The sequence below is a fragment of the Lepidochelys kempii genome, chromosome 2 (genome assembly GCF_965140265.1).
Source record: "Lepidochelys kempii isolate rLepKem1 chromosome 2, rLepKem1.hap2, whole genome shotgun sequence".
NCBI lineage: Eukaryota > Metazoa > Chordata > Testudines > Cheloniidae > Lepidochelys > Lepidochelys kempii.
In genome coordinates this window covers 256,840,179-256,867,323 of record NC_133257.1, presented here as the reverse complement: position 1 = coordinate 256,867,323, position 27,145 = coordinate 256,840,179, and the positions used below count along the sequence as shown (strand labels likewise).

General features: G+C 41.6%; 1 protein-coding gene across 1 annotated transcript in view; it reads left to right on the top strand.

Moving 5' to 3' along the window:
- The window catches only part of LOC140907821 (sodium channel protein type 5 subunit alpha-like), a 186,195-nt gene that overhangs the window by 144,045 nt on the left and 15,005 nt on the right, over positions 1-27,145 (top strand). Inside the window, exons 21-25 of the mRNA XM_073334668.1 lie at positions 11,253-11,407; positions 18,320-18,493; positions 19,027-19,149; positions 24,705-24,983; positions 25,569-25,626. Of these exons, the coding sequence (XP_073190769.1) occupies positions 11,253-11,407; positions 18,320-18,493; positions 19,027-19,149; positions 24,705-24,983; positions 25,569-25,626 (789 nt within the window). The remainder of the gene's footprint in view (positions 1-11,252; positions 11,408-18,319; positions 18,494-19,026; positions 19,150-24,704; positions 24,984-25,568; positions 25,627-27,145) is intronic.

Sequence of the window (27,145 nt, the reverse complement as noted above, 5' to 3'; positions counted from 1 at the left end):
GTGTGAAGGGTTTTTTACTCAAAATGCTTTAGTGTCCAAGAAGGTAGGGTGGAGACCTATTTTGGATCTCAGAATACTGAACACCTTCATCCAGACACATAGATTCAGGATGGTTACCTCAGCAGCAGCAGCAACAACAACAGTAGATCCAAGTGACTGGTTTGCATACCTTGACCTCCTGTCAAGGTTCCTCCCCCACTCTGAACTCTAGGGTACAGATGTGGGGACCTGCATGAAAAACCTCCTAAGCTTATCTTTACCAGCTTAGGACAAAACTTCCCCAAGGTACAAAATATTCCACCCGTTGTCCTTGGATTGGCCGCTACCACCACCAAACTAATACTGGTTACTGGGGAAGAGCTGTTTGGACGCGTCTTTCCCCCCCAAATACTTCCCAAAACCTTGCACCCCACTTCCTGGACAAGGTTTGGTAAAAAGCCTCACCAATTTGCCTAGGTGACTACAGACCCAGACCCTTGGATCTTAAGAACAATGAACAATCCTCCCAACACTTGCACCCCCCCCCTTTCCTTGGAAATGTTGGATAAAAAGCCTCACCAATTTGCATAGGTGGCCGCAGACCCAAACCCTTGGATCTGAGAACAATGAAAAAGCATTCAGTTTTCTTACAAGAAGACTTTTAATAAAAATAGAAGTAAATAGAAATGAAGAAATCCCCCCTGTAAAATCAGGATGGTAGATATCTTACAGGGTAATTAGATTCAAAAACATAGAGAACCCCTCTAGGCAAAACCTTAAGTTACAAAAAAGATACACAGACAGAAATAGTTATTCTATTCAGCACAGTTCTTTTCTCAGCCATTTAAAGAAATCATAATCTAACACATACCTAGCTAGATTACTTACTAAAAGTTCTTAGACTCCATTCCTGGTCTATTCCCGGCAGAAAACAGCATAAGACAGACCCACAGACCCTTTGTTTCTCTCCCTCCTCCCAGCTTTTGAAAGTATCTTGTCTCCTCATTGGTCATTTTGGTCAGGTGCCAGCGAAGTTACCTTTAGCTTCTTAACCCTTTACAGGTGAGAGGAGCTTTCCCCTGGCCAGGAGGGATTTCAAAGGGGTTTACCCTTCCCTTTATTTATGACACCTCCAGAATGAATATTTTCTTATAGCAAAGTGATTGGCCATGATCACTTTCGGCATTGTGTACTTCCATTTGGCTTTTTGATTGCCCCCAGGGTTTTCATGGAAGTTCTATCACTAGTAGCAGCCTACCTAAGATATTTAGGAGTTCAAGTTTCTCCTTACCTAGATGACTGGCTCCTCAAGGTTGATCTTCTGACAAAGTACAGTCAGCAATAAACAAGACTATAACCATATTCAAGACTCGAGGGTTAAAACTCAACAAAGAAAAGTCCACTTTGATACCCATTCAGCTCATTGAGTTTATAAGAACCAACTTGGATTCCAAAACTGCCCGAGGTTAACTGCCGGAAGTTACTTATCAGGGGACAGGTTTGATACAAAGTCAAGCCTCATTTTCCAACTGCACTTGAGTCCACACAAAACAGCAAGTACTTGTTGAGTCATTATGGCTACATGTACATTTGTAACACCTCATGCCATATTGCATCTTCAGTGCCTTAAAATATGGTTAAAGAGTGCTTATATACACAAAAATACAGTCAAGATAGGTCACTGTGAGTTCCTTAGAGGGTTCTTGACTTGCTCAGTTGGTGGGTGGAGGGATCCAAACAAGGTGTGCGTTGGAGTACGTTTTACTCTTTCCCACTCACCTTATCCATGCAGACTATAGTGACAAATGGCTTTGTAATAGTCTGGGGTGCTCATCTTTAGGATCATGTGATCAGAATCATGACAGATGACAAGGCGACCATAGTTTACATAAATCATCAATGAGGAATGAGAGCTTTCTCCCTATGTACAGAAGCAGGGAAGCTAGAGATTTGGTTTATAAGACATCAGATTACCATTTTGTCTATAGAACACTACAGCAGACAAAGTAGACATTTCCTGTGGGATCACGAATAAGAGCTGAACCATTCAGTGTTTTACAGAATATTTGCTAGCTGTGTACTGTTTAAGGGGAACTCTAGGTCACAGCTTTCTAGAGGATGAATTCCTCATAACATGGTCAGGGAATTTGGCTTATGCCTACCCTCCCACTCTGTGTTGCTTTTGAAGGTGCTGAAAAAGATAAAGCAAGACAAGGTGAGAGTCATTCTTACAGCACCAGCATGTGCAAGACAGATATAGTTACCAGACCTTATTAATGTCTCAACCTAATTTATCTCAACCATCACTTCATTTGCCATTGATGCCCAAATTGCTGACTCGGGTCTCTCCATTCCAGTCTTAGTCTGATCCATCTCAAGATATGTTTGCTAAACCTAGAGATGAACTGTACTGCAGAAGTGCAAAACATTGGTGAACAGCAGAAAACCATCCACAAGAAAGTCTTACCTTGAGAAATGGAAGAGGTTTCAGTCTCGGTGCTCAAATAAATTTGTTAGTCTCTAAGGTGCCACAAATACTCCTTTTCTTTTTGGTGTACACAATGTGGCTTTTCTCCTTCCGATTCTGAATTACCACATTTATTATATTACCTTTTGGGCTGTCCTAAATATAAAGCAAAGAGTAACCACCTTTCTGTATACAGTGCTATAAAATCCCTCTTGGCCAGAGGCAAAACCCTTTCACCAGTAAAGGGTTAAGAAGCTAAGATAACCTCGCTGGCACCTGACCCAAAATGACCAATGAGGGGACAAGATACTTTCAAATCTGGAGGGGGGAACAAAGGGTTTGTCTGTCTGTGTGGTGCTTTTTCTGGGAACAGATCAGGAATGCAGCCTTACAACTCCTGTTAAGTTAGTAAGTAGTCTAGCTAGAAATGCGTTAGATTTCCTTTTGTTTAGTGGCTGGTAAAATAAGCTGTGCTGGATGGAATGTATATTCCTGTTTTGGTGTCTTTTTGTAACTTAAGGTTTTGCCTAGAGGGATTCTCTGTGTTTTGAATCTGATTACCCTGTAAGGTATTTACCATCCTGATTTTACAGAGGTGATTCTTTTACCTTTTCTTTAATTAAAATTCTTCTTTTAAGAACTTGATTGATTTTTCATTGTTCTTAAGATCCAAGGGTTTGGGTCTATGTTCACCTGTACAAATTGGTGAGGATTCTTATCAAACCTTCCCCAGAAAAAGGGGCGTAGAGCTTGGGGGGATATTTTGGGGGAAGACATCTCCAAGTGGGCTCTTTCCCTTTCTTTGTTTAGAACACTTGGTGGTGGCAGCATACGGTTCAAGGACAAGACAAATTTTGTACCTTGGGGAAGTTTTAACCTAAGCTGGTAAGAATAAGCTTAGAAGGTCTTTCATGCAGGTCCCCACATCTGTACCCTAAAGTTCAGAGTGGGGAAGGAACCTTGACATGGGCTTAAAGATCTTTGGTTTGTCCTTGAGTCCAGTGATCACCTAGTCAGATTTCCTGTATAACACAGGCAGTAGAACATCCCCAAAATAATTCCTTGAGCATATCTTTTAGAAAAAAACAATTTTGATTTAAAAATTGTCAATGATCGAGAATCCACCATGATCCTTGATAAATTGTTTCAATGGTTACGTACTCTCACTGTTCAAAATGTACATGTTATTTCTAGTCTCAAATTGTCTAATTTCAACTTTCAGCCATTGGATCATGTTATACTGTTCTCTGCTAGGTAGAAGAGCCTGTTATTAAATATTTGTTCCCATGTAGATACATATACACTCTAATCTAGTCATCCCTTAACCTTCTCTTTGTTATGCTAAATCAGGGGTTCTCAACCTATTTATCATTGTGGGCTGCATATATGGCCCACAAAGTGTTACCTGGGCCACAGGTTGAGAACCACGGTGCCCCCCATCTAACCCCCCCACACACAAACCCCTATGCTCAGTGCCCTCTGCCCAGAGACCCCTCCACAGGGTGGGCGCAGGAGCGGAGAGCTGGGTGTGGGGCAGGGACCCCAACCCCAGACCCTGCTGTGCAGGAACCCTCTCTGTGCAGCTGGCAGCCCAGAGCCCACCATGTGGCAGGGCAGCCAGCTGACAGGACCCCAATCCCCACCACACAGCAGGGCTGCCAGGAGCCCAGAGCTCGCCACGCAGCAGGGCAGCCAGCATCCTGGAGCCCATGGCCTTTAGCACACAGCTGAGCTGGGCCGCAGCTGTGTGGTAATGGGGCCTCATGTGGCCCGTGGGCTGAGAACCTTGTAGTCATTGAGGAGTCAAGCCAAGGGTCCAACCAAAGTCTGAGTGAGGTGTCAAGCCAAGGGTTGAAGCTGGAGTCAGAGTGAGGAGTCAAGGGTAGGACAGAGGAGCAGGGAACTAGAGCGAGGAAGGAACTTGGGGTATTGGAGGATCCGGGATAAGAAGGGCAGGAACCCAGACCAGGCTGAAAGGCAGGGCTCAGGAGTCAGCTGAGTAGGCAGGGTCCGAAGTGGCAGCCAGCAAGGGATTCACCTACTTCCTCAAACAACTTCCTGTGCCTCCTTCTGGCTTAAGTGGTGCGTCTGAGCCGATTGGTGGAGCTGGATGTTTTCCCAGTCAGGAGCTTTGTGGGTGGAGCCCTTGCTGAGCAATGGATGGTGGCTGTGGTCTGAGCGCTACCTGGGGACCTATGGGCCTGGTTTCAAGATCCATGATTTCCTCACAAAGTACACTCTACTACCTCTAAGGGCTAGCAGAAGAAAACTAAGAACTGTTTAATAGATAATAAGACCGTGAAGGAGCTTTGGACAGAGAGGATTCCGACTCAGACCGTGCAGCAATGAAAAGGAACTGGAGAAGTGGTAGGTCTGCACCTCCCATTATACCATGGTACTGAGTGTCAAAGTCAGATTCAGGACTCACGTAATTTGTCAGACACTCTGTTTATTAGCAAAGCACTTTGCCAATGCGCCCAGATATGTGAGCCCTTCTCTGAGACTCAAGCTAACTTATTTATACAAATAAGCCAAAGCCAATTTAACATAAGAGACAAAAGGAAGCAGAAACTGACGCAAGAGGAGTTTCAGGGCACAGGAATAGACTCACAAGATTTTCTTGTTTCCTGTACCATTGTGTGCATGTGTACCTATGTGTTGAATACACATAGGCACCAGTATTCAAAGAAGAATCGGCACTTCAGTTGATTTTACTATTTAGGAAAATGGACGATGAATAAGTACAACAAGTTTGAGTAATGTGCTGAGATTGAAAGGAAACTTTTCCTGATAGTCATCCTCCATTTTCCACTCTGCCATTAAATTATTCTCTAGGATATTTGCTATAAAATAAAACAAGTGTGTGTGTGTGTATATAATTCTTAGTTTGACTCTTTCTCTCTTCCCAACAACCTTTGTATGCTGCTTTGTGTGTTTAGGCCGCAATCCTGCAAACACTTACACACATACTTAACTGTAAGCAAGTGAATAGATTTCCAGGGGGCTACTCACCTTCTTCCAGTTAAGATCATGCATAAGTTTGAACTAGTTTATGATCCTGCAACAAATTTTTAATCCATGTGACTAGTTCTGCAGAAGCTGTATCCTCTCTATCTAGACAATTTCAGTTCAAAAACAGGAAAATTATTACAGACCAGATCCTCAAGTCTAGCCAAATTACTCTCAGCATAGGACCCAAGGTGGGGAAAGAAAAGGTGACTATCCTGATGGTAGCCGGGGCCAGTTCTGCCCCAACATAAAGTAGAGCAGTCTCTACCTTGTTCTGACCTTTAGGCTTCTCTAATCTGTGCCCACAGCAATGGCCTCCAAGGAGCTGTTCTGCTGGCGGGAGATTACTGGAGTGCAAAGCACTTCTAATCCTGGTACATGCCTCATGAGATGGGGAAGGATGAGCTGGTGCAGAGCTGGCTATGTCACTTCTACAGGAGACAGGGGAACCTCCAGCTTCCCTGTCAGAGATTGACCCAAAGGGACCTGACCGGGGCCAAGGATCTGGCCATACATTTTCAGTTCATAGCCAAAAGAAAGTATAAATTCCAATTTAAAGCAGCATTGGGAAGTAGGAACATTTCCAAATACACCAGACTAGCAAATCAAACTATTTACTTTGTGTAAATATTGTATTCTCTGTTTTGTTTTCAGTTTTTCCATGATATCATTATCCTTGTGCATTCTACTGCAGCCATTTCCATTACAAGCATTTCAGCTATATTACAGTCAATTAACATTTAATTTACAGTCTAAATCACAAGCATAACACCACAATACTACCGGCTTTATTTGTCTCCACCCTGAAGCTACAGTATGAATCTGTTGTTAAAAAAACACAGTAATTTTAGTAGTAGGAGATACCATTAACCTGCCTCATTCTGGATTTTTGGTCAAAATTCAGGAATGGAAGAGATGGGGAGTCGGAAGCAGCTGGAAGGGAAATAAGGATAAGCTATTTACTGTGTACGGTATTTGGAGTTTTTCAAGATGTTTTTTTTCCTTTGGGTGCTCCGCCATAGGTGTGCATGTGCCTCAAATTGAGAGATTTTTGGTTGCAGTCTGTTCAGTCCACACATGCATCATAACTATCCTTGTGCCCTGTACTAAGGGTACATAGGGCCGTGCTAGACCAACTGCCACTCCAGTTACATTCTTAATGCAGAATCCAACCACAGCAAGTTTTCCAAAGGAGGTGAAAGGCTCCAAGTGAAAGGCTAATGTCCTTCCAACATCCAGAGTATGTAAACTGACCTCTACCCTAGAAGTAGGGTAAAACACTGGTAACTGTAACTGTCTCTGGCTTTGACCCTTGCCTTGACTCCTCACCCTGTCTCTAGGTCCAGCCCCTGGCTCTGTTTCCTGGCCCCTGACTCCAACCACTAGCCATGCCTCAGTCCTCACATAGTTTTTCCCCACCTCAAAACCTTCCCTGTTCTCTCCCCTTGGGAGAAGGCCTATGCCCAGAGATCAGGGGTTTAAAAACCGTGTTTCCTACCCTGCTCCTTCTCAGTCAGTGGTAATCCTGGGCACAGCCTTTTCTGCCTTGGAGAAGCTTATATCTCCACCAACTGCAGCATCTACTGCTCCTTCCCTCCCGAAACCTGAGAGGAACAGGAGCTTCAATTGAGGAAGTGTCTCATGGAGAAAGCCATGAGATCCCAGTAGGATCCGGGCTGGGAGAACTTAGAGCAGCACCTCTATGAGCATGAGCTCCAGAACAGAGGTCAAATCTACTAAGTCAAAGGACCCATTGTCTTGGGCCTTTCATGAGAGAAGGGGTACACTTAAAATACAGGACCAGGTGCACTTCCAAATCTGTTTCCAAAAGAAGGGATCCCTCCCTGACTCCTTCCAAATCAGATTAAACCTTGTGCTCGAATCCTAAAGACTTATGCCTTTCTAAACCTCCCAACCACAAGGGTATGGCATGCAGAAGCAAGGATCCACTGGTACTGACTCTGGTTCTGACTACTAAGCCAAAAGAGCACCATCTGCTGGCACTGACCATCAGCTCCAGGCAAGAATCTTCTCCCATGGTACTGACTCAACCCCATAAGGATCGGCCAACTGCTAAGCCTGTGGAAGTGCTGGATCTGCCCATACCAACTACTGGGACACCTTGTATTCTTGGATTAATTGAAACTTCTACCTTTCTGGATGGTATCTTCATTTTCCCTACCCTCAATTTCCTCTTCTCCCAAGTCCAGTTCTTCTACGGATGGTTTTGACACCAAAAGAGGAACCCACCTTGAGGAGAAGGAGCTACTCCCCTACTCTGTCCCCAGGCTGGAGTCTACATCTCCCAGTATCACTGTTATCGCTGGATTCAACCTTCTCTTCAGTCAAATCTGACATTCAAGATGAGCAATCCACCTCCACAGAGGCAGATTAGCCCTGACAGAACCTGTCTTGGACCCTCCCTCCACCCAGACACTATTACCCTCTGAGGGACCGATAGTACCCAGTGGAGTCCTCCCCAACCAGCTTTCAAACCATCATACTGGCCCTACTGAGGCCCATGGGATCCCTATGCATGGCACCTTTGATTCATGCAAGAGTGTCACTGACTCTCTTCCCCTAGACAACACCAACCAGCTCCACCTGAGTATGCAGAAGAGGAAGATATTCAGCTGGAACCCCTGGTAGCGGTAGTACCAACAAGCATATCATCTTTCTTACCTGATGAGGTTAGCATCCTATCTTTGTCATCCCTGACTGATGACAACAGGCAATACCAAGAACTCTTGAGGAGGGTAGTGGCTGACCTCCAGATCCCACTTCAGCATAAGCTCCTGGGCATCCTGCAGCCTACTCATCTCAATCAAGTGGCTCTCCCTCTAAATGAGGCCATCGTGGAACCTACCAGGGTGATGTAGCACAGACCTGCATCTTGGACTGCTACACATAAAGGGGCTGAAAGTTGTTTTGTACCTACCAAAAGCAGAGGAATTTTTGTTCACCCATTCGCCCCCAACTACCTACTTGTACAAGCAGCCATAGAAAGATCCGGGCAGCAACATCTCAAGACTACCCCTGCAGACAAGGGTGCTTAATGTGTTGACCTTCTAGGGAAGTAGGTATTCTCACTAACCAGCCTCCAGTTTAGAATTGCTAAGTACCAGGCCCTGTTGGCGAAGTATGATTTTGCGAAGTACTCCAAGTTCCTGAAGTTTAAGGAGTGACTCACTCAGTAACAGATGGTCCAATTTCAAACCCACATTGATGAGGGTAAACTGGTAGCAAAGACATAGTGGACATGGCTAATACCACATCTAAAGCCATAGCAACTGTAAAAGTTATGCGGTGGGAATTGTGGCTTCACACTTTGGGACTCTCAAGGGAGGTTAGAATACCATCAAGGATCTTTCCTTCAAATCTAATCTTTTTAACGAGAACATAAATGAGTCCTTATGCTCATTAAAGGACTCCAGGACAATCCTCCACTGCAATGACATTTATATCCCAGGCCATAAGAGGAAATACCATAAACAGCTGTAGAAGCCAATTCCTCTCCCACTATCTTTCTACCACCTTCTCCATTCAGGCTGTGCTGCAAGTGCCAGAAGGTCCAAGGACCAAAATATGTAGCCTCATGCACCTCGATATCAGCCACGCAATCTCACTCACCAGCAAAGGGTTACTTTTGCTGGGACATTCAAGAGTTGCAAACCATCACAGACACCATCCCCTGCTGCTTCCTAAACCTTTAGTGGCTGCCTAGCATACTACGCCGACAACTAGAGGGCCACAACAATGGACAGATGGGCACTAGATATCATGCACTCTGGCTACATCTAGTTTCTTTTCCAATCTCTCTTCAGAGACCACTCTCACAAGGAAATCCTCCATCACGAGGCAGACTCTCTCCTCACAAGGGGCTATAACAGGGGTAGGCAAACTTTTTGGCCCAAGGGCCACATTGAGGTTGCAAAACTGTATGGAGGGCCGGGTAGGGAAGGCTGTGCCTCCCCAAACAGCCTGGCCCCGCCCCCTATCTCCCCCTCCTACTTCCCGCCCCCTGACTGCCCCCCTCAGAAACTCTGACCCATCCAACCCCCCTGCCCCTTGTCCCCTAATTGCCTCCTCCCAGAACTCCCAGCCTCTAACTGCCCCCCAGGACCCTACCCCCTACTCCCTGTCCCCTATCCACACCCCCACCCCTGACAGGCCCCCCAGGACTCCCACGCCTATTCAACCCCCCCTTCTCCCAGTCCCCTATTCACACCCCTGCCCCCTGACAGGGCCCCCAGAACCACTGGCCACATGTTTGTGAAGGTCACTTTCCTAGTTGCTTTCATGTCAGCCAGAAGGTAAGCTGGGGTCACTCATGGCCCACCCTCCATACAGTACTTTTGATAAAGAGAAGGCATCTCTTCATCTCCACCTGAAATTTATTCCTAAATTAATTTCCAAGTTCCATATCAATCAATTTACTTGGCAGTTTTCTTTCCAAAACCTCATGCCTTTAGCAAGGAGAGGAGGCTTCACCTCTGTCAGATGAGCTTTGGCTTTCTATCTGCAAAGAATGAAACCAATTAGGAAAACCACTTAGATTATTTGTTGCTATAGCAGAATAAACACAGGGGCAAGCAATATTTGCTCAGAGACTCTAAGTGGATTTCTGGCTGTTTCCTCTTTGCTATCAGTGAGCACAGTTCCCTTCCTTGAATGGGATGACGGCCCATTTCACTAGAGCATAGATTACTTCGGTAGTATGTTTTAGAGAACTGCCTATGCTGAACATTTATAAGGCAGCAATCTGGAGTTGCATCCACACCTTCACAAAGCATTAAGCTTTAGTCCAAGCCTCTTCTGCTGATTTCAGTCTTTGGAACAGGGGTATTACAGAATCTATACTCTTTGCACATCCTTCTTTCTTGACTACTGCTTACCAGTCACCCATGTATGGAATGCATGTAGGGACCAGCACTCAGAGAAGAAATGGAAGCTACTTACCTGTAACTGGAGGTTCTTTGAGATGTGTGGCCCCTATATGTATTCCACTACCTGCCCTAGTTCCATTCTGCTTTGGATCATGACTGGATTTGTAGTAGAGAAGGAACTGGAGAGGTGGTCAGTCTGCACTTCCCCTTCCACTTTGGGTGCTGACCACAAGAATCTCCAGGATGCAAGCGTTGACCAATAGACTCTGCTCACAAGATTTTCCAGTCTCAGGTGCACTGTGCTCGTGAGTACCCACATGTGTAATACAGATATGGACCACATATCTCAAAAAACCTCCACTTACAGTTAAGTAACCTCCATATCTTCTTTCAAGGTGTATGGTGGAAACCCAGTTGCTTTGTACATTTGAATCTAGAATGAATAAATGACTAGAAGTTAGAATGTAGGGAACAATAATGCACTATTAAGGAGGTGAACTAGATGACCCCACTGCTCTTCTTTATCTTTAATTTCTGTGATGCAATAACTCCTTCTGCCAACTGTATTATCCTTCCATATTCCAGTGCTAACCATGCTGGTAAACCTCCTCCAGAGCTATGAAATTCGTCATGTTATGTTGCCTTTGTTCTGTGAATCTGAACATCAACATTCTGAGGGTGTTGCCAGTGTTCTCAACAGGTATTGTTGATCGGGAAGGTAACTCACTAAAGGGTGTAAGATATTCCTCATTGCTTAAAAATATTTTTGTAGTTTGTTTTCAAAGGAAAATGGACAGAGAGATGAAACAGCAGAGACACAAGTTTAAGGTGACCAAGGAGTTTCCCCTGAACCCAGAAATTTCTACAGCAGTCCTGGGTGTTCATGTATTTACCATGTGTCCCTCTTTCAGGCTGTGTTCGACATTCCCCTTGCTGCTCAATGAATACCACAAAGTTTCCAGGAAAAACATGGTGGAACCTGAGGAAAACATGCTACAAAATTGTTGAACACAACTCTTTCGAAAGCTTTATCATATTCATGATTCTGCTAAGCAGTGGAAGCCTGGTAAATTTAATTTAATCTCATATCAGGTTGAATTATAAATGACTTTTTAGCACAGGAAAGAGGGTGTATTTTCAAAGCTGATGGTGGGAGAAGAAGAAAACTGGCCTCGCAAAGGACTAACTTATTTTTTATAGTAATTGGAAAATAAAGTAAATCGAATGACAGAATGAGCAACTCTAACAAGCTGTGATGATTTCCATTCTGGTGTATATTGGTTTTTCTGAAGCTTTGTCTGGCAGTTATTTCACACACACAGACTATCATTTTTATGTTCATCCTTAAGACCAAAGAGTCTTTCCTGGTGCTAATTCTCTTGGAACATGAAGCTGAATCTACTTTTGAACTAGATTTTTGTATACATCTGAAAAAATACTCCCCTAAAAATTATTGAAAGTAAAACTCCTCAGGACAGAAGTGTAGTGTGTCTGTGTGTAAAAGTTACAAGTTAGTAAGTTAGTGTGAATAAAATAAGTCTAAAGGGAGTTAAGTTTGTGTAACTTACATATTGAGGGGCCAGAAGATTTAATTAACTTTGTCTCCCTCTTGACTTACACTTGCTTAAACTTAGGATATCCTGCACCTTTAAAAGACTTGGTCACTCTGCACTCAATTGCATAGCCTCACTTTTGTGTTAGATTCTGTTTTGCTGCCAGAACATTAAAGCGGACAGCTGTACTTAAATCAGCAGTCCCTAAGTCTATCTTCTTGTCTGCTGGTTCCAAATATAACATTGGTGACAAGGAGCTTCTATCCCATGGGTGTCCAGTGCTCTCACTGCCTGCCCAAGAAGGAGAAAAAGTAAAAAAAATAATATTTAAAAAAGGAAAAAAGTTCATTTAGAGGCACAAGGTAGCAGACTGAAGCTTTTGTCCCAAGAAAAACAGTGTCGACCAGCCAGAAAAACAGGGAAAGTAGGCAAATAGGGCAGAACAAAGAAGGGAGCGGTTGCAGTTGCTGCTGATTGACCAGACACAGAGCAGAGTGAGGATGAAGCAGCCATCTTGGATGACCCCATGCAAGAAGACAGAGACAGCTTTAGCCTGCAGTGTATACAGCCAGCAGAGGGAGCCCAAGTACTGTCATTCTGCTCTGTCAGCACACAGTCAGTAAAGGGAGATCAAGAACAGACAGTGTATGGTTTAAAAAAAAAATCAGTGGAAAAGCAGAGATCCAGAAGGGTGTGTAGATCAACAGGATAGAAGTAAAATGGCAACTCTTCTGGGCAATGTTAGTGAATTTGAAGAGAATCGTGAACCATGATTGTGTACTTCAAACATTTTGAGCAATTTATGACCTGCAATTGCATTCCAGATGTACGAGTTTCAACCTTGCTGACAGTGATGGGTCCAAAGGCATACAGACTGCTGCATGATCTACTATATCAGGCTACGCCTGGAACTGCCACATATGCTGCAGTTACGGCGGCAATGCAGGAATATTTCTCTCCTACCCATCAATAATAGCAGAATGATAACGGGTCCATCAGAGGCATCAGGAAAGGGGAGAGTCAGTGACACAGTTTGTTGCTCCTGTAAAGACAGTGCTCAGAGCATGGTCAGTATGGACAAACGTTAAGTGATGCTTTGTGTGACCAGTTTGTCTCTGGTTTACACAAAGACTAGATCCAGAAGAAGTTACTGACTATATCAGTGTTACATTCAAGAAGGCTATTGAGGTAGCTATTACCATGGAAACCACAGAGGATTCTCTGGAATTTAGTATGAACCAAGAAGTACATCTCCTGAATTGGTGAGACAGAGGAGCATGAGAATGTGAGTCATTCCCATGTGGCCACTGTGCACAAACTGCACATGCTAAAAAGAATTGCTGGGCATATCTGGTCATTTAGAGAAAGTGCCAGGAGAAAGGAAACATTGTGGTTACCTGTTGCACCGTTCAACATCCAACAACACAGAGTAACCATCCATCCAAGAGCACATGTATGAAGACTGAACCTAAGAAAGTATAGAAGTTGGGAATTCATAATGTGGAAAAAGTCAAAAGCTCTAGCGGCACTGACCAAACCATAACACTTCATGATTTAGTTGGGGTTTGGTCCTGCTCTGGGCAGGGGGTTGGACTAGATGACCTCCAGAGGTCCCTTCCAACTCTGATATTCTATGATTCTATGTGTTATCGGAAGCTGGAGAAAGAGATGTCATCTGAGTCACACCCTTGATTGAGGGAGTTCCTACAAGAATGGAGCTTGACATTGGAGCTGCCGTCGCACTGATTTCTGCATCTGCCATCACCAGACTTTGTCACAAGTTCCTCTGGAAGAAAACCTCTCCAGTTTTGAAGACTTTTATACCAGGGTAAAGTTAGGAGATACTCCAAGTGAAAGTTCAGCTAGATGGACAATCTGTCATTTTACCTTGTATGCGATTGAAGGAAAGTATCCATCACTATTTGGCAGGATTTGGCTTGAGAAGCTCAAGGTGAATTGGACCAAGATCAAGGTGATCATAAAAGCACCTCAAAATCTTCAAGAAATACTGGACAGACACTCCAAAGTTTTTGAAAAAGAATTTGGACAGATAAGCAACATGTCAGTGAAGTTCAGTGTTAAGTCTAACAGCCAAGCCCAGAGTTGCGCTTTATGTTCTGACGCCTCTGGTGGAGGTTCATTTGGACCGTTTAGTGAGCATCAGAGTCATGTTACACACAGTGAGTGGGCTACCCATTGTATCAGTGATCTAGAATGATGGTTCCATTTGAATTTGCAGAGATTTCAAAGTGACAGTGAATCCAGTTTTATGTGCAGACCAGTATCCACTTCCTCGTACCAAAGATTTGTTTGCTACTCTTAGTGAAAGGCAGTGTTTCAGCAAATTGGATTTGTTTAATGCATACCTACAAATAGATTCATAGATGAATAGACTTTAAGGTCAGAAGGTACTGTCATCATCATCTAGTCTGACCTCCTGCATATTGCAGGCCACAGACTCTCACCCACCCACTCCTGTAATAGACCTCTAACCTGTGGCTGAGTTACTGAAGTCCTCAAATTATGATTTAAAAAATTCAAGTTACAGAGAATCCCCCATTTACACTAGTTTAAACCTGCACTTGACCTCTGCCCCATGCCTCAGAGGAAGGCAAAAAAATACTCAGTCTTTAACAATCTGACCTGGGGGAAATTCCTTCCCAACCCCTACTATAGCAATCAGTTAGACCCTGAGCGTGTGGGAAAGACCCACCAGGCATATACCTGGGAAAGAATTCTCTGTAGTAACTAAGAGCCCTCCCCATCTAGTGCCCCATCTCTGGCAACTGGGGATTTTTGCCGCATGCCATTGTAGACAGTCCCATCATACCATCCCCTCCCTAAATTTATCAAGCTCAACATTGAAGCCAGTTAGATTTTTTTGCCTCCAATGCTCCCCTTGGAACCTCCCCTTTGTTCTAACTATCAGAGGAGTGAAGTTCTGGAACAGCCTTCCAAGGGGAGTAGTGGGGGAAAAAGACATATCTGGCTTCAGGACTAAGATTGATACGTTTATGGAGGGGATGGTATGATAGGATAGCCTAATTTTGGCAATTTAATTGATCTTTGACTATTAGCAGTAAATATGCCCAATGGCCTGTGATGGGATGTTAGATGGGGTGGGGTCTGAGTTACTACAGAGAATTCTTTCCTGGGTGGCTGGCTGGTGAGTCTTGCCCACATGCTCAGGGTTTAGCTGATCACCATATTTGGGGTTGGGAAGGAGTTTTCCTCCAGGGCAGATTGGCAGAGGCCCTGGGGGTTTTTCGGCTTCCTCTGCAGCGTGGGGCATGGGTCACTTGCTGGAGGATTCTCTGCTCCTTGAAGTCTTTAAACCACGATTTGAGGACTTCAGTAGCTTAGACATAGGTTAGGTGTTCGTTACAGGAGTGGGTGGGTGAGATTCTGTGGCCTGCGTTGTGCAGGAGGTCAGACTAGACGATCATAATGGTCCCTTCTGACCTTAAAGTCTATGATTCTATGAACTTCACTGCTCTAATGGTTAGAAACCTTCATCTAATTTCAAGCCTAAACTTGTTGGTGGCCAGTTTGTATCCATTTGTTTTTTGTGTCCACATTGGTGCTTAACTTAAATAACTCCTCTCCGTCTCTGATATATATTTATAGAGAGCAATCATATCTCCCCTCAAGACAAGCTCTTTGAGTGTCCTCTCATAAGGTAGGTTTTCCATTCCTTGGATCATCCTAGTAGCCCTTTTCTGCACCTGTTCCAGTTTCAATTAATCTTTCTTAAACATGGGAGAGCAGAATTGCACACAGTATTCCAGATGTGGTCTCACCAGTGCCTTCTATAATGGTACTAAACGCTTCCCTGCCTCTACTGGAAATACCTTGCCTAATGCATCCTAGCACTGCATTAGCCTTTTTCACAGCCGCATCACATTGACAGCTTATAGTCATACTGTGATCAACCAATACACCCAGTCTTTCTCCTCCTCTATCACTTCCAACTGATAAGTCCCAAATGTAGATTGATATGGCATCTAACAAATATCTCACAATCAACATGGAAGAAAAAGCTTATTTTGCTACCGGTTGCCTTTTAGTACCACATTGGCATCTTCCCTGTTCTAGAAGGCCATGGATGAGATCCTGAAGGGACTGAATGGAAATCAATGGTATTCAGACGAAGTGTTTTATCTCAATTTGGTGGATAGATTGCCTGTCACTAGCACAAAGAAACTGTTAAGGATGTTGTGCTTTCTCTTGTGTAGAGAATGGTACTACAAAGTACGGTATTGGATCTTATGAATCCCCAGTTTACACAATTTGGGTTGCGTCAGCCTGAATTATCTGTGAATCAAGGTTGCATCTTATGGGGAATCTGAGTTATCCTTCCAAAATCAGTTCAGTCTCAAGTTTTGGAAGCTCTTCACGATGGTCATATTGGCATTGTATGGATGAAGGCTATAGTCTGGAGTTCTGTCTCAATGTCCTCATGGATAGATGAAGACATTGAGAGGAAGGTGAAGTGCTGTACTATATGTCAGCAAATTCAGCATGATCCTGGCCCAGCATACTTACACCCTTGGTTCTGGCCTCAGATTCCTTGGAGGACACATGTTCATGTGGACTTTGCTGGACCATTGGAACATTATATATATTTGGTCATAGTTGACACCCATTTGAAATGACCAGTTTTCAGAATGACTTCTAACACAATTTTCAAGACCGTTGGACATCTTCATGCCTTGTTTAGTCAGTTTGGTCTACTGTTACAGTTGGTGAGTGACAATGGACCTCAATTCTATTCAGAAGAATTTCAGAGGTTCCTAGCATCAAATGGAATTCAGCACATATGTTCTGCTCCGTACCACCTTGCTAAAAATGGATTAGTGGAACTCTTTGTACAGACACTTAAGCATGCCTTAAGAGCTAACAAGTTTATTTTGAGTTATCAGCAGAAATTGGACAAATTCTTGTTTGTCTACAGGAGCACACCATGTGCTACTACCTTGCAGTCAACTGCACCTGTTTTTTTGAAGCAATCATTGGGTATCTTTTGGAACCTGCTATGACTTGATGTTGTCTTATGTGTAGCCAAATCCCATGCAAAGTGATTGACAACGTGAGGTTCATCATTGTTGTTTTCAAATAGGAGATGTAATGGGGACTCGCAACTACAGTTGTTGAGTGAAATGCATACTTGGGGAACTTGTGAAATGCATGAGACCTTTTTCGTTCATGGTTAAACTATGTGGTGGTACTTTGTGGAAACGACATATGGACCAGCTGCAACCTCAACAAGTAACAGAATCCATGACTGTTCCATCAGGACTCTCTTCTCCTCTGATCAAACCTCCTTCCATTCAATTCTTAATTTTCTTGGCTTGTTGGAACAAATTTTGGTACCAGATGCAGTTGATTCTGTACCACAGACTGTTCCTGTTGTACCAGACATTGCTTCTCCACCATCACAATGTTATCCCAAGAGAGCGTAAAAACCAGTGCTTGCGCCTGAACTTATATGTTGTTTAGCTAGAGTTGGTATTCCAGGGTAGAATAATCCCTTGCAATTTAAGAGTATGCAGTAGTCCACCCATAATTTTTAGTTAGGTTATATAGTGTTTTATGTTATCCACATAAATGATAATGTATATATGTTTGGAAAGTATTTTAATGGAGGGTGGAGAAATTAGATATTCTGCACCTTTAAATAGTTTGGACACTCTGCACTCAGTTGCAGAGCCTCACTTTTATGTTAGTTTCTGTTTTGTTAGCAGAACAATAAAGCCACTACAGCAGACAGCTGTGTTTGCCAGCACCCCCTGTGTCCATCCCCTTCTCTGCTGGGTCCAAATATAACAAGACTCACCTCTGAATGTTGCTGTTTGTTTCATAGATTGTAACCAGGAAATATATAGGCCTATATGATACTTTGTGATAGTTGTCCAGGTCTGTTTTTTACTGAGCCTATACCTATTTACACTTGTATCAGGATTCTCACCCATGTTTCTGCCAAAAATAGATTGTTGTGCCACAAAATACAAATTTAATAAAAAGAACAGGAGTACTTGTGGCACCTTAGAGACTAACAAGGTGCCACAAGTCCTCCTGTTCTTTTTGCGGATACAGACTAACACAGCTGCTACTCTGAAACCTGAAATTTAATATCAAAGTTCAACTGTATAATGGAGCAAGGACTCACATTTTTTTTAATGTATGGTAATATTTTGTAGCCCCTCCACAGTGTCTAATATCCATTTCATCAGGATTATCTTCAGAGTGGCTACCTGTGTGGAAAGTTAAACTCTTGTTTACCTGTTTGCAGGATGAGGGTCCAGGTTTCATGTGGTTTGGGGTTTCATAATGAAGGGTGCACATATCTCTAATCTCAGTACAACAGTACCATATTCCATTGAAATTCTGTAGAGTGGGTTTATATCTAAGCATTATTATTTCAGGCATTTGAAGATATACATCTTGAGAAAAGAAAAAACATTAAAATTATGTTGGAATTTTTTGATAAAATCTTCACTTACATCTTTGTCCTGGAGATATTTCTGAAATGGGTGGCTTATGGCTTCAAGAAATATTTCACCAATGCTTGGTGTTGGCTTGACTTCCTAATTGTAGGTGTAAGTATTGCATTTGATCAGTTCTGTGGGCAGGATTACGTAATATAGAACAACAAAATGTTCGCTTTTTTTTTTTTTTGGATGTCCCAAATTGAGGCACCTTCATTTGAAGGGGAACTGATTTTTAGAAAGTACCGAGCACCCACCCTTTGAAAAACCAGACCTTTCAAAGTGTCTCAATTTGGACAACAAAAATAGTAATTTTGTTAAAATTTTGGCCTCAAAATTCTTACAGCTTTAATAATCTAAGTTAGCATTAGTAAGACAGGTCAAGTACATTTGTTTTGTTAAAATGGATTGAGTGAAATCTTGGCACCCCTGAAATCATTGGTGTTTTATTATTAACTTCAATGCTGCCTGCATTTCACTCATTATTTTATACCTGTTAGTGTCCCCTTAAGATGCCTTTCTATTGTACTGTACTGGCTGCCATTTCATACTTTCACTGATAGGACTTTGTAAGCATGAGAAAAAAGAGGAAAAAAAACCAGAGGGCAGGATTATGCTAATATTTTTTGTCTCTCTCTATTTAGGTCTCTTTTGCAAGCCTTATAGCTAACTCACTTGGATATGCCGAAATAGGACCCATGAAATCCCTTAAAACCCTGAGAGCATTGAGACCATTAAGAGCATTGTCACAATTTGAAGGGATGAGGGTAAGAATAAATAAAGCAACCATTGAAGAAGCCCCTTTGTCTGAAGAGCAAGCATGTGAAAGGACACTATTTCATATGGGTTTGCTTTCATTATGGTGCTGTACAATAGTTAAGGTTACATTTGAGTTCAATTTTAAGAGTTTTTAAAACTTTATTTTGTAAAAAAAACCACTGAAATGGCAAAAAAAAATCAAATCATACTCAAAATTTATATATGTTTGGATTTTTTGTAATGGTTTGATGAAAAATGAATTGAAACACAAAGAACAATAAGATTTTAAAAATCATTCCTTTATGGCCGATTTTCACTGAATTCTCTCTCTTTTCTTCCGCTAGAATTCAGACATAGAAAAAGTCACAAAATGTTTGCGGATTTTTTTTTAAATAATGAAGAAAAGTAACCTTACACTTATAAATCTGGAAAACTAATAAGTAGATTTACGGGGGAAAAAATCCTCTGATATACTTTAGTTTAAAGCTGGAATGCCAGAATTAGCTTGTAACCATATCACTTGTGTTCATTGTTTGTCCAAACATTTTCTTGCTCACTTTTGCATTTTCTTGGTGAATGAATATTTTGCCAGGAGTTCTCTTATCTGTTTGTTTTTGCTTGATGATCATACTAAGTATACAAATGATGATCTCATTGAAGCAATGGCAAAACTCCCATTGACTTCAATTGGTCCAGGATTTAACCTTTAGTGATTTGGATTTGTTGTTTTTGTATTTCCTTTTTATCATTACATGATTAGCAAATTATTATAATTGTATTCTATATCAGCAAGTGCATCACTAATACTGCAGATCACATGGCAACACACGATATGTAAGTTAGCAGTGTAAGTAACATTTACAAATTAATCTAAGATTTCTGATGTAAACACACATAGCAAGGCACCAGATAAATTTTTCAATAAATGAAAGCAAAAACTAAATTCGGAAACACAAAATCCTTAAGTGTGCTAAGGAAAGGTATTACTATGTATTAATTATTTAATAATTACAAAAACTCAGGAGACTGATACTAAGATAGGGAGCCTATTATATCTATATCAAATTCAGATTCAGTATATGTTTGTATGAACTAAAAGTCATTAATATCTAGAGGATGTTCAGTAAGTTGATGGCCCCATTCCTGTTTCTAAAGTAAAATTGTCTGCATTAAGGTAACAAAACCACCAGAACAATTGGAACCCTTGTTGATACTACTTGCAGAAAGGTCAAGAATTCAGCGAACATGGAAACTGGAGATAAGTCCAACTCACAATATTCAGATCTGAACTTTCCCAGAGTTTGGAGGTGTTTAGACCAGAGATTATGTTCAACCCATAAGAGAAAGACGCACCAACAGTGACATTTGAAACTAGATTAAGATTTCCTTTAAAATTTACCACAGGTTGTTTAAAGGTTTTGGTTTAGACCCATCTCTAATGCAAACTAGATAATCTCCCTCATTCTTCCCCCAACATAGTAATTGCACATCAAGGTTGAGACATTAGTTGGATATTGTGGGGAAATTTGTGCTATCATTAACTAATCTACATACATGTTCTATGGATATAGGAATTCCATCTCCAGGCCTGCCAGTTCTGACCCTTTCACTAGCACTAAATTCATAATTAATATTAATTCGTAATTAATAATCATAACTAATAATGAAAATAATTTACCTTGGTCACTCACAATATGGTATTGTACACACTAGTGATAGAAAAAGCTGGGGATTCAGCTGAGTGTCTAAAGTCATACTTTGCCCCCTGAATCTTATATGTTGACCTGACTGTCATGACCCTTGCCTTCAGCACCTCCAGGTTACATTGCAAAAACTCATGCTACCTGAAGCTAGTTGTGAAGGGCACACTATACTGATTTACAATAACTGAGGGTCTGATCCATAGTGTGGCCTTCATGATTGCCTGTTGTGAGTGTGTAACGTCATTTTTCTGTGAAGTGTAAAGAAATGCAAAAGGGACAGAGAAACCCTATATTAGTAGTTTAGAAGAAAGTGAAATACTGTGATATGATGGAGAATAAGACCTGGCATTTTCATACTCAGTTTCAAAAAGAGAGAAAATTTTATTTTTGTGAATCAATATCACTTTGTCCCAGGCTCAGAAATGTCAGAGAAAAAGAGAAAAGGCTTGTATCAGCAGAGAAGATCCTAATTTTGATAGAATGAAGGAACTGAGCAGCAAACTCATTCAAATATAGACTAGATTTTATAGAAAGACTGTTAGAGTATTGTATATGAGTGCTAATGTGAGTCATTGGCATATAGTAGTGGATTTAAAGCAAAAAGTTAGTAATATAGTGGGTAAACAATTACATGTTGTGATACTGGGTGTATATGAATTTTTAGATGTTTTTATGTTAAGTTTGGTATATGTCATAAATATAAAGGGAAGGGTAAACCCCTTTGAAATCCCTCCTGGCCAGGGGAAAGCTCCTCTCACCTGTAAAGGGTTAAGAAGCTAAAGGTAACCTCGCTGGCACCTGACCAAAATGACCAATGAGGAGACAAGATACTTTCAAAAGCTGGGAGGAGGGAGAGAAACAAAGGGTCTGTGTCTGTCTGTAGTCGTCTTTACCGGGGATAGACCAGGAATGGAGTCTTAGAACTTTTAGTAAGTAATCTAGCTAGGTATGTGTTAGATTACGATTTCTTTAAATGGCTGAGAAAAGAATTGTGCTGAATAGAATAACTATTTCTGTCTGTGTATCTTTTTTGTAACTTAAGGTTTTGCCTAGAGGGGTTCTCTATGTTTTTGAATCTAATTACCCTGTAAGATATCTACCATCCTGATTTTACAGGGGGGATTTCTTTATTTCTATTTACTTCTATTTTTTTTATTAAAAGTCTTCTTGTAAAAAACTGAATGCTTTTTCATTGTTCTCAGATCCAAGGGTTTGGGTCTGTGGTCACCTATGCAAATTGGTGAGGCTTTTTATCCAACATTTCCCAGGAAAGGGGGGGTGCAAGTGTTGGGAGGATTGTTCATTGTTCTTAAGATCCAAGGGTCTCGGTCTGTAGTCACCTAGGCAAATTGGTGAGGCTTTTTACCAAACCTTGTCCAGGAAGTGGGGTGCAAGGTTTTGGGAAGTATTTTGGGGGGAAGGACGCGTCCAAACAGCTCTTCCCCAGTAACCAGTATTAGTTTGGTGGTGGTAGCGGCCAGTCCAAGGACAACGGGTGGAATATTTTGTACCTTGGGGAAGTTTTGACCTAAGCTGGTAAAGATAAGCTTAGGAGGTTTTTTCATGCAGGTCCCCACATCTGTACCCTAGAGTTCAGAGTGGGGGAGGAACCTTGACAGTATACATCAAAGGCTTTTACATTTTGCATGGCAGGAAGGCTTTGAATCCTGGATAACGGGTCCAAATCTGTTTCAGTTAAAACTGTGCAACCCCATTGAATTCCACAGGAGTTGCACAGGTTGTAGCTGAGGCAGTTTTGTAACTAACATATCTACTGCTTTTCTTTGTTCTGCTAACCATTCTCTCCAAATCATCACCTATATGTGGAAAGATCCTACATAAGGAATTTGCCACTGCTCTATGGAAGAGCCAGGGCATCAGTTCCGGATCCTGGTAGATCCAGTGAAGCTGATGTCTGTCAGTGTGGGGGTCCTGTGCCTCTAGACAGGTTCCACAGCTGCTTCTTCCCTTCCCATTCCTTTGGCCCCACAGCATCAGTTGGAGAGCCTGTCTTGGGATAAGGGGAAAGAAAGGAAAATGTGTTATAGAAGTGGCATTCTATATACCTGTCTCTGGCAAGTTGTACTATCTGTATACTACGAGTCTGATGTGATATCTTCGTTGTCTGTTGGCCATAGAAGAAAGTTGTTATGGGGGATTGTCAACCATCTGAACTGTCTATGGACAGTAAGATTTTGGTGTCTCTGCTCTATAAAAGGGAAGTGAACTGAAAGATGATATACAATTGTCTGTAAGCCATTTGTGATTGGTGGTTCATGATGATTTGTAGTCCAGACTGGAAATTATATGAAACAGGACCAGTAGCGATGAGGGTTTTTGGTGTATCAGTAAAGGCAGCATGAGGATATAGGGGTATAGTTAAGACAGCTTGTACAATCTTAACTACAAATTTGTCCCCTATTTATATAATCCCAGTGTTCTAAAAATGTTGTTCTGAATCAAGATATTTATTTATAACTTTAACATTATCATAAAGTTTTTGTCTGGGAAATGCTATAGCTTCTGCACAAACGGTATAGACCTTGAAGGCTTTTCTGGCCATGTGAAACCCAGCAAGCACAAACTTGACTAGCACAATATTTGAGGCTTCTTTCCTGTTCTCTCTCCTAATTTGAAAGCTGTATGAAACTTGTAAGGAAACAAAAATAAGAAAAGCTTGCCTGGGTTTGGGATTTGTTATGAATCTGAAATGTATTCACTTGAATGTAGGGTGAGTGTCATGCTATACTTGCACTCAGTTTAGGACACTCCCACTCCACCCTCCCAATAAGCCCAGGCTCCCACTTTAACTTTAGATATTTCTTAGAGGGGATGCCCAGTGGCCTGCTTGACCTCTCTTTTTCAAAGTGTTGCCTTTGGGAAGCTAGCTCGCCCCACTGGCTGTGACCTGTGTGAAGGTAAAGGATCACCCATACTCTACTTTTGGGGGGTACTGGGTTCTACTCTGCCCTTTACTAGGCAATGAGCAGAAGTTCCTGTCCTAAGCAGGAAGTCACAGCTTTGACATTTGTTTACTCTATGAGATCATTAGTAGAGGTTACTCCTTGAAACACTAGCCAGATGTGATGAGATGCACTTTGGAAGTTAAAGTCTCCATCAGGCATGAGTCAGAATGTGTAATTTATGCAAGTTGGTCACAATTTCTGCTATTTCCCCAGAAGAGATTATGGTAGATCTTATTTTTTCATACCAGTGGAGCTTATAAGTCTGCTCAAAACTTACATGTTGTACTGACACTTTCCAGGTTACTCTTGAATTGTGGAAAACTTCTCATGGAAGTTACAATATCTGCAGCAACCTTTACATATCTACCACAGATTCATTATTGATCCTCTAATAACTAATTTTCCACACAACTTGAATAAATTTCATGCTGACATGAATAAAAACAGACGGCTATATTAATCCTCATGAGGAAATAATGTGTATTTAGAATCTTGTAGAAACAAAAAAACAAACAAAAAAAAACAACAACAAAAGGAAGCTCCAAAAGTGAACATTCTACCATTACATTCAAATACTTTATTTTTATTTAATAGTGCTCCCAAGTGTGCTAGGTGTTTCACAGAAAACAAAAAACAGGTTCCTGTCCGGAAGAACTGATAATCGAAGGGCCTGATCCTGCCAACACTATAGATGTAAGAACCTTTACTCGAAATAGTTGCCGCTTCAGTAGAAGTATTTATGGGAGTAAAGTTACTCATGTGTGTAACTGTTTACTGAAATGACACGGGATTGCTTAGATTTTCAAAACAGTTTAATGCAGCAAATAGCTGTTTAAGGCTTTGCACATGTGAATACCTATAGTAACTGCATGTTTTTCTTTGATTTCTCCTAAGGTGGTTGTGAATGCCCTAGTAGGTGCCATCCCTTCTATCATGAATGTTGTGCTTGTCTGCCTCATTTTTTGGCTCGTTTTTAGTATCATGGGAGTGAACCTATTTGCAGGAAAATTTGGAAAATGCATTAACTTGACTGAAGAAACATCAGGATTAAATGAAAGTATTAGGAACAAATTGGATTGCACAACCTATAATGACACGCAAAAAATATATTGGACAAATGCTAAGGTCAACTTTGATAATGTTGGTTCTGGTTATCTGGCTCTTCTTCAGGTGGTAAGTTCTGTTTTGCTGACTGGCACGTTGTGGGGTGGGGTGGAATCAGGTTTTGCCAGTTGCTTACCCACATCTGCAAGGAGTGGGAAGCAGTGGCCCTGCGAAGCCTGCTGTCCCAACCCCACCCCATGTTCAGACTGACAATATGGTTAGCCCATTCAGGGTCCCTTCCAGTGTATGCACATATAGTGTCCAATGGTGAGCTACGAACTGATTATGTAACCATTTGAAAATGTGCTCCTCTGATTTGCAGCTATCTCCTGGGAAGATGGTATGAAATGTTTGTTATAATTTCATGAAACTACAGGCAAAATTCTCTCCTGCACTGAGTAAAGCTCAGTGCAGAAATGGGAAGTGGGGAGAGAGCATCAGTGGGCTGGTTCCAATTCCCTGATTTGTTGTGATCAACTCTGTCACAAACATGTCAGCAAGGAGATCCCCTACACCAGGTGAATTCTGTGCTGGGCATTTGTGGACATACTACAGTCCCTTTGCACCATCTCAGAAGCACAAAAATGTAAACAGGCTAAACAATCTCATCCTAAAAGTTTAATATGATTTTAATAATTTTTCTGTTTTTTCTAGGCAACATTTAAAGGTTGGACAGACATTATGTATGCAGCAGTAGATTCACGAGGGGTAGGTCATGAAAATTAAAATGTTCTCTCTTGTAACCATCTCTCCAATTGTTACTTGTGTTTTCTAATTTTCATGCTTATTAGTGTTAGTCAACACAATGTGTAGGTCTAGTCTGTACATTGTTTTCGTGGTGCTATCTACTCACTGAGCTAAAATGGATGAGCATCTTTTTCAAAATAAATGGGCAAGCATTATTTATTAAGTATCATTATTATTATATTTAATGTATGTATTACTGTGCCACCTAAAGACTCCAGTCAGGATTAAGGTTCCACTGCATTAGCTGCTGTACAAATACAGAGGAAGATACAGTTCTGCATCCAAAGGACTTAAATTGAACAAAATTACCAGCATATCTTCCAAGGAAATGAATGAGCTCAAATGTAACCACATTTGAAAATAATTTTCTCAGGTTTATGTAAAACTTTGTTGCTTTTTTCCAACAGTAATAGAATAGCTTTTCAACCAAAGGTTTAAATTGGAAGAACACATCTCGGCCAAGATTCTCAAAAGCAGAAGCTTGAAGTTAGGCTCCTAAATAAGTGACCTGATTTTCAAATGTTGAGTGCTCAACAGTTGCCACCGACCTCAGTCAAAGCTGTTGGTTGCTCCTCGATGCCTTTGAAAATCATGCCAGTAAGATGTGATTCAACTCTCTTTGAAGTCAATAAAGACTCCGGTTGACTTCAATGGAAGTTGAATTGGACATATATTTAGTCATGATATATAATATTTTAAACAGATGGTTAAAAAGGGAAACATTTTCTTATGTGTCCTTGAATGAAGACAAAAGTGCAACTCCTCTCACTCTCCTTAAAAAAATCCATCCGTCAAGCTTTTAATTTCTTTGTCAGCAGTGTAAATGGAATGGGAGATATTGTCCTACAAGTTTCTTAGCACAAGTGTAATCAACATCAGTGTCAGTTGCAGTGATCTCTTCAATACGTGGACAGAGAACACCTTAAAGATTGCACAGAAATCAAATCAACAGACAATAGCAATCATACCACTTGTCAAGGTTCCGTCCCCACTCTGAACTCTAGGGTACATATGTGGGGACCTGCATGAAAGACCCCCAAGCTTATTCTTACCAGCTTAGCTTAAACGCTGCCACCACCAAAGAACAGGGGAAGTGCCCACTTGGAAATGTCTCCCCCCCCCAAAAATATCCCCCCAAGCACTACACCCCCTTTCCTGGGGAACGCTTGATAAAAATCCTCACCAATTTGCATCGGTGAACATAGAACCAAACCCTTGGATCTTAAGAACAATGAAAAAGCAATCAGGTTCTTAAAAGAAGAATTTTAATTGAAGAAAAAGTAAAAGAATCACCTCTGTAAAATCAGGATGATAAATACCTTACAGGGTAAGCAGATTCAAAACATAGAGAATCCCTCTAGGCAAAACCTTAAGTTACAAAAAGACACAAAAACAGGAATATACATCCCATTCAGCACAATTTATTTTATCAGCCATTTAAACAAAACAGAATCTAACGCATATCTAACTAGATTGCTTACTAA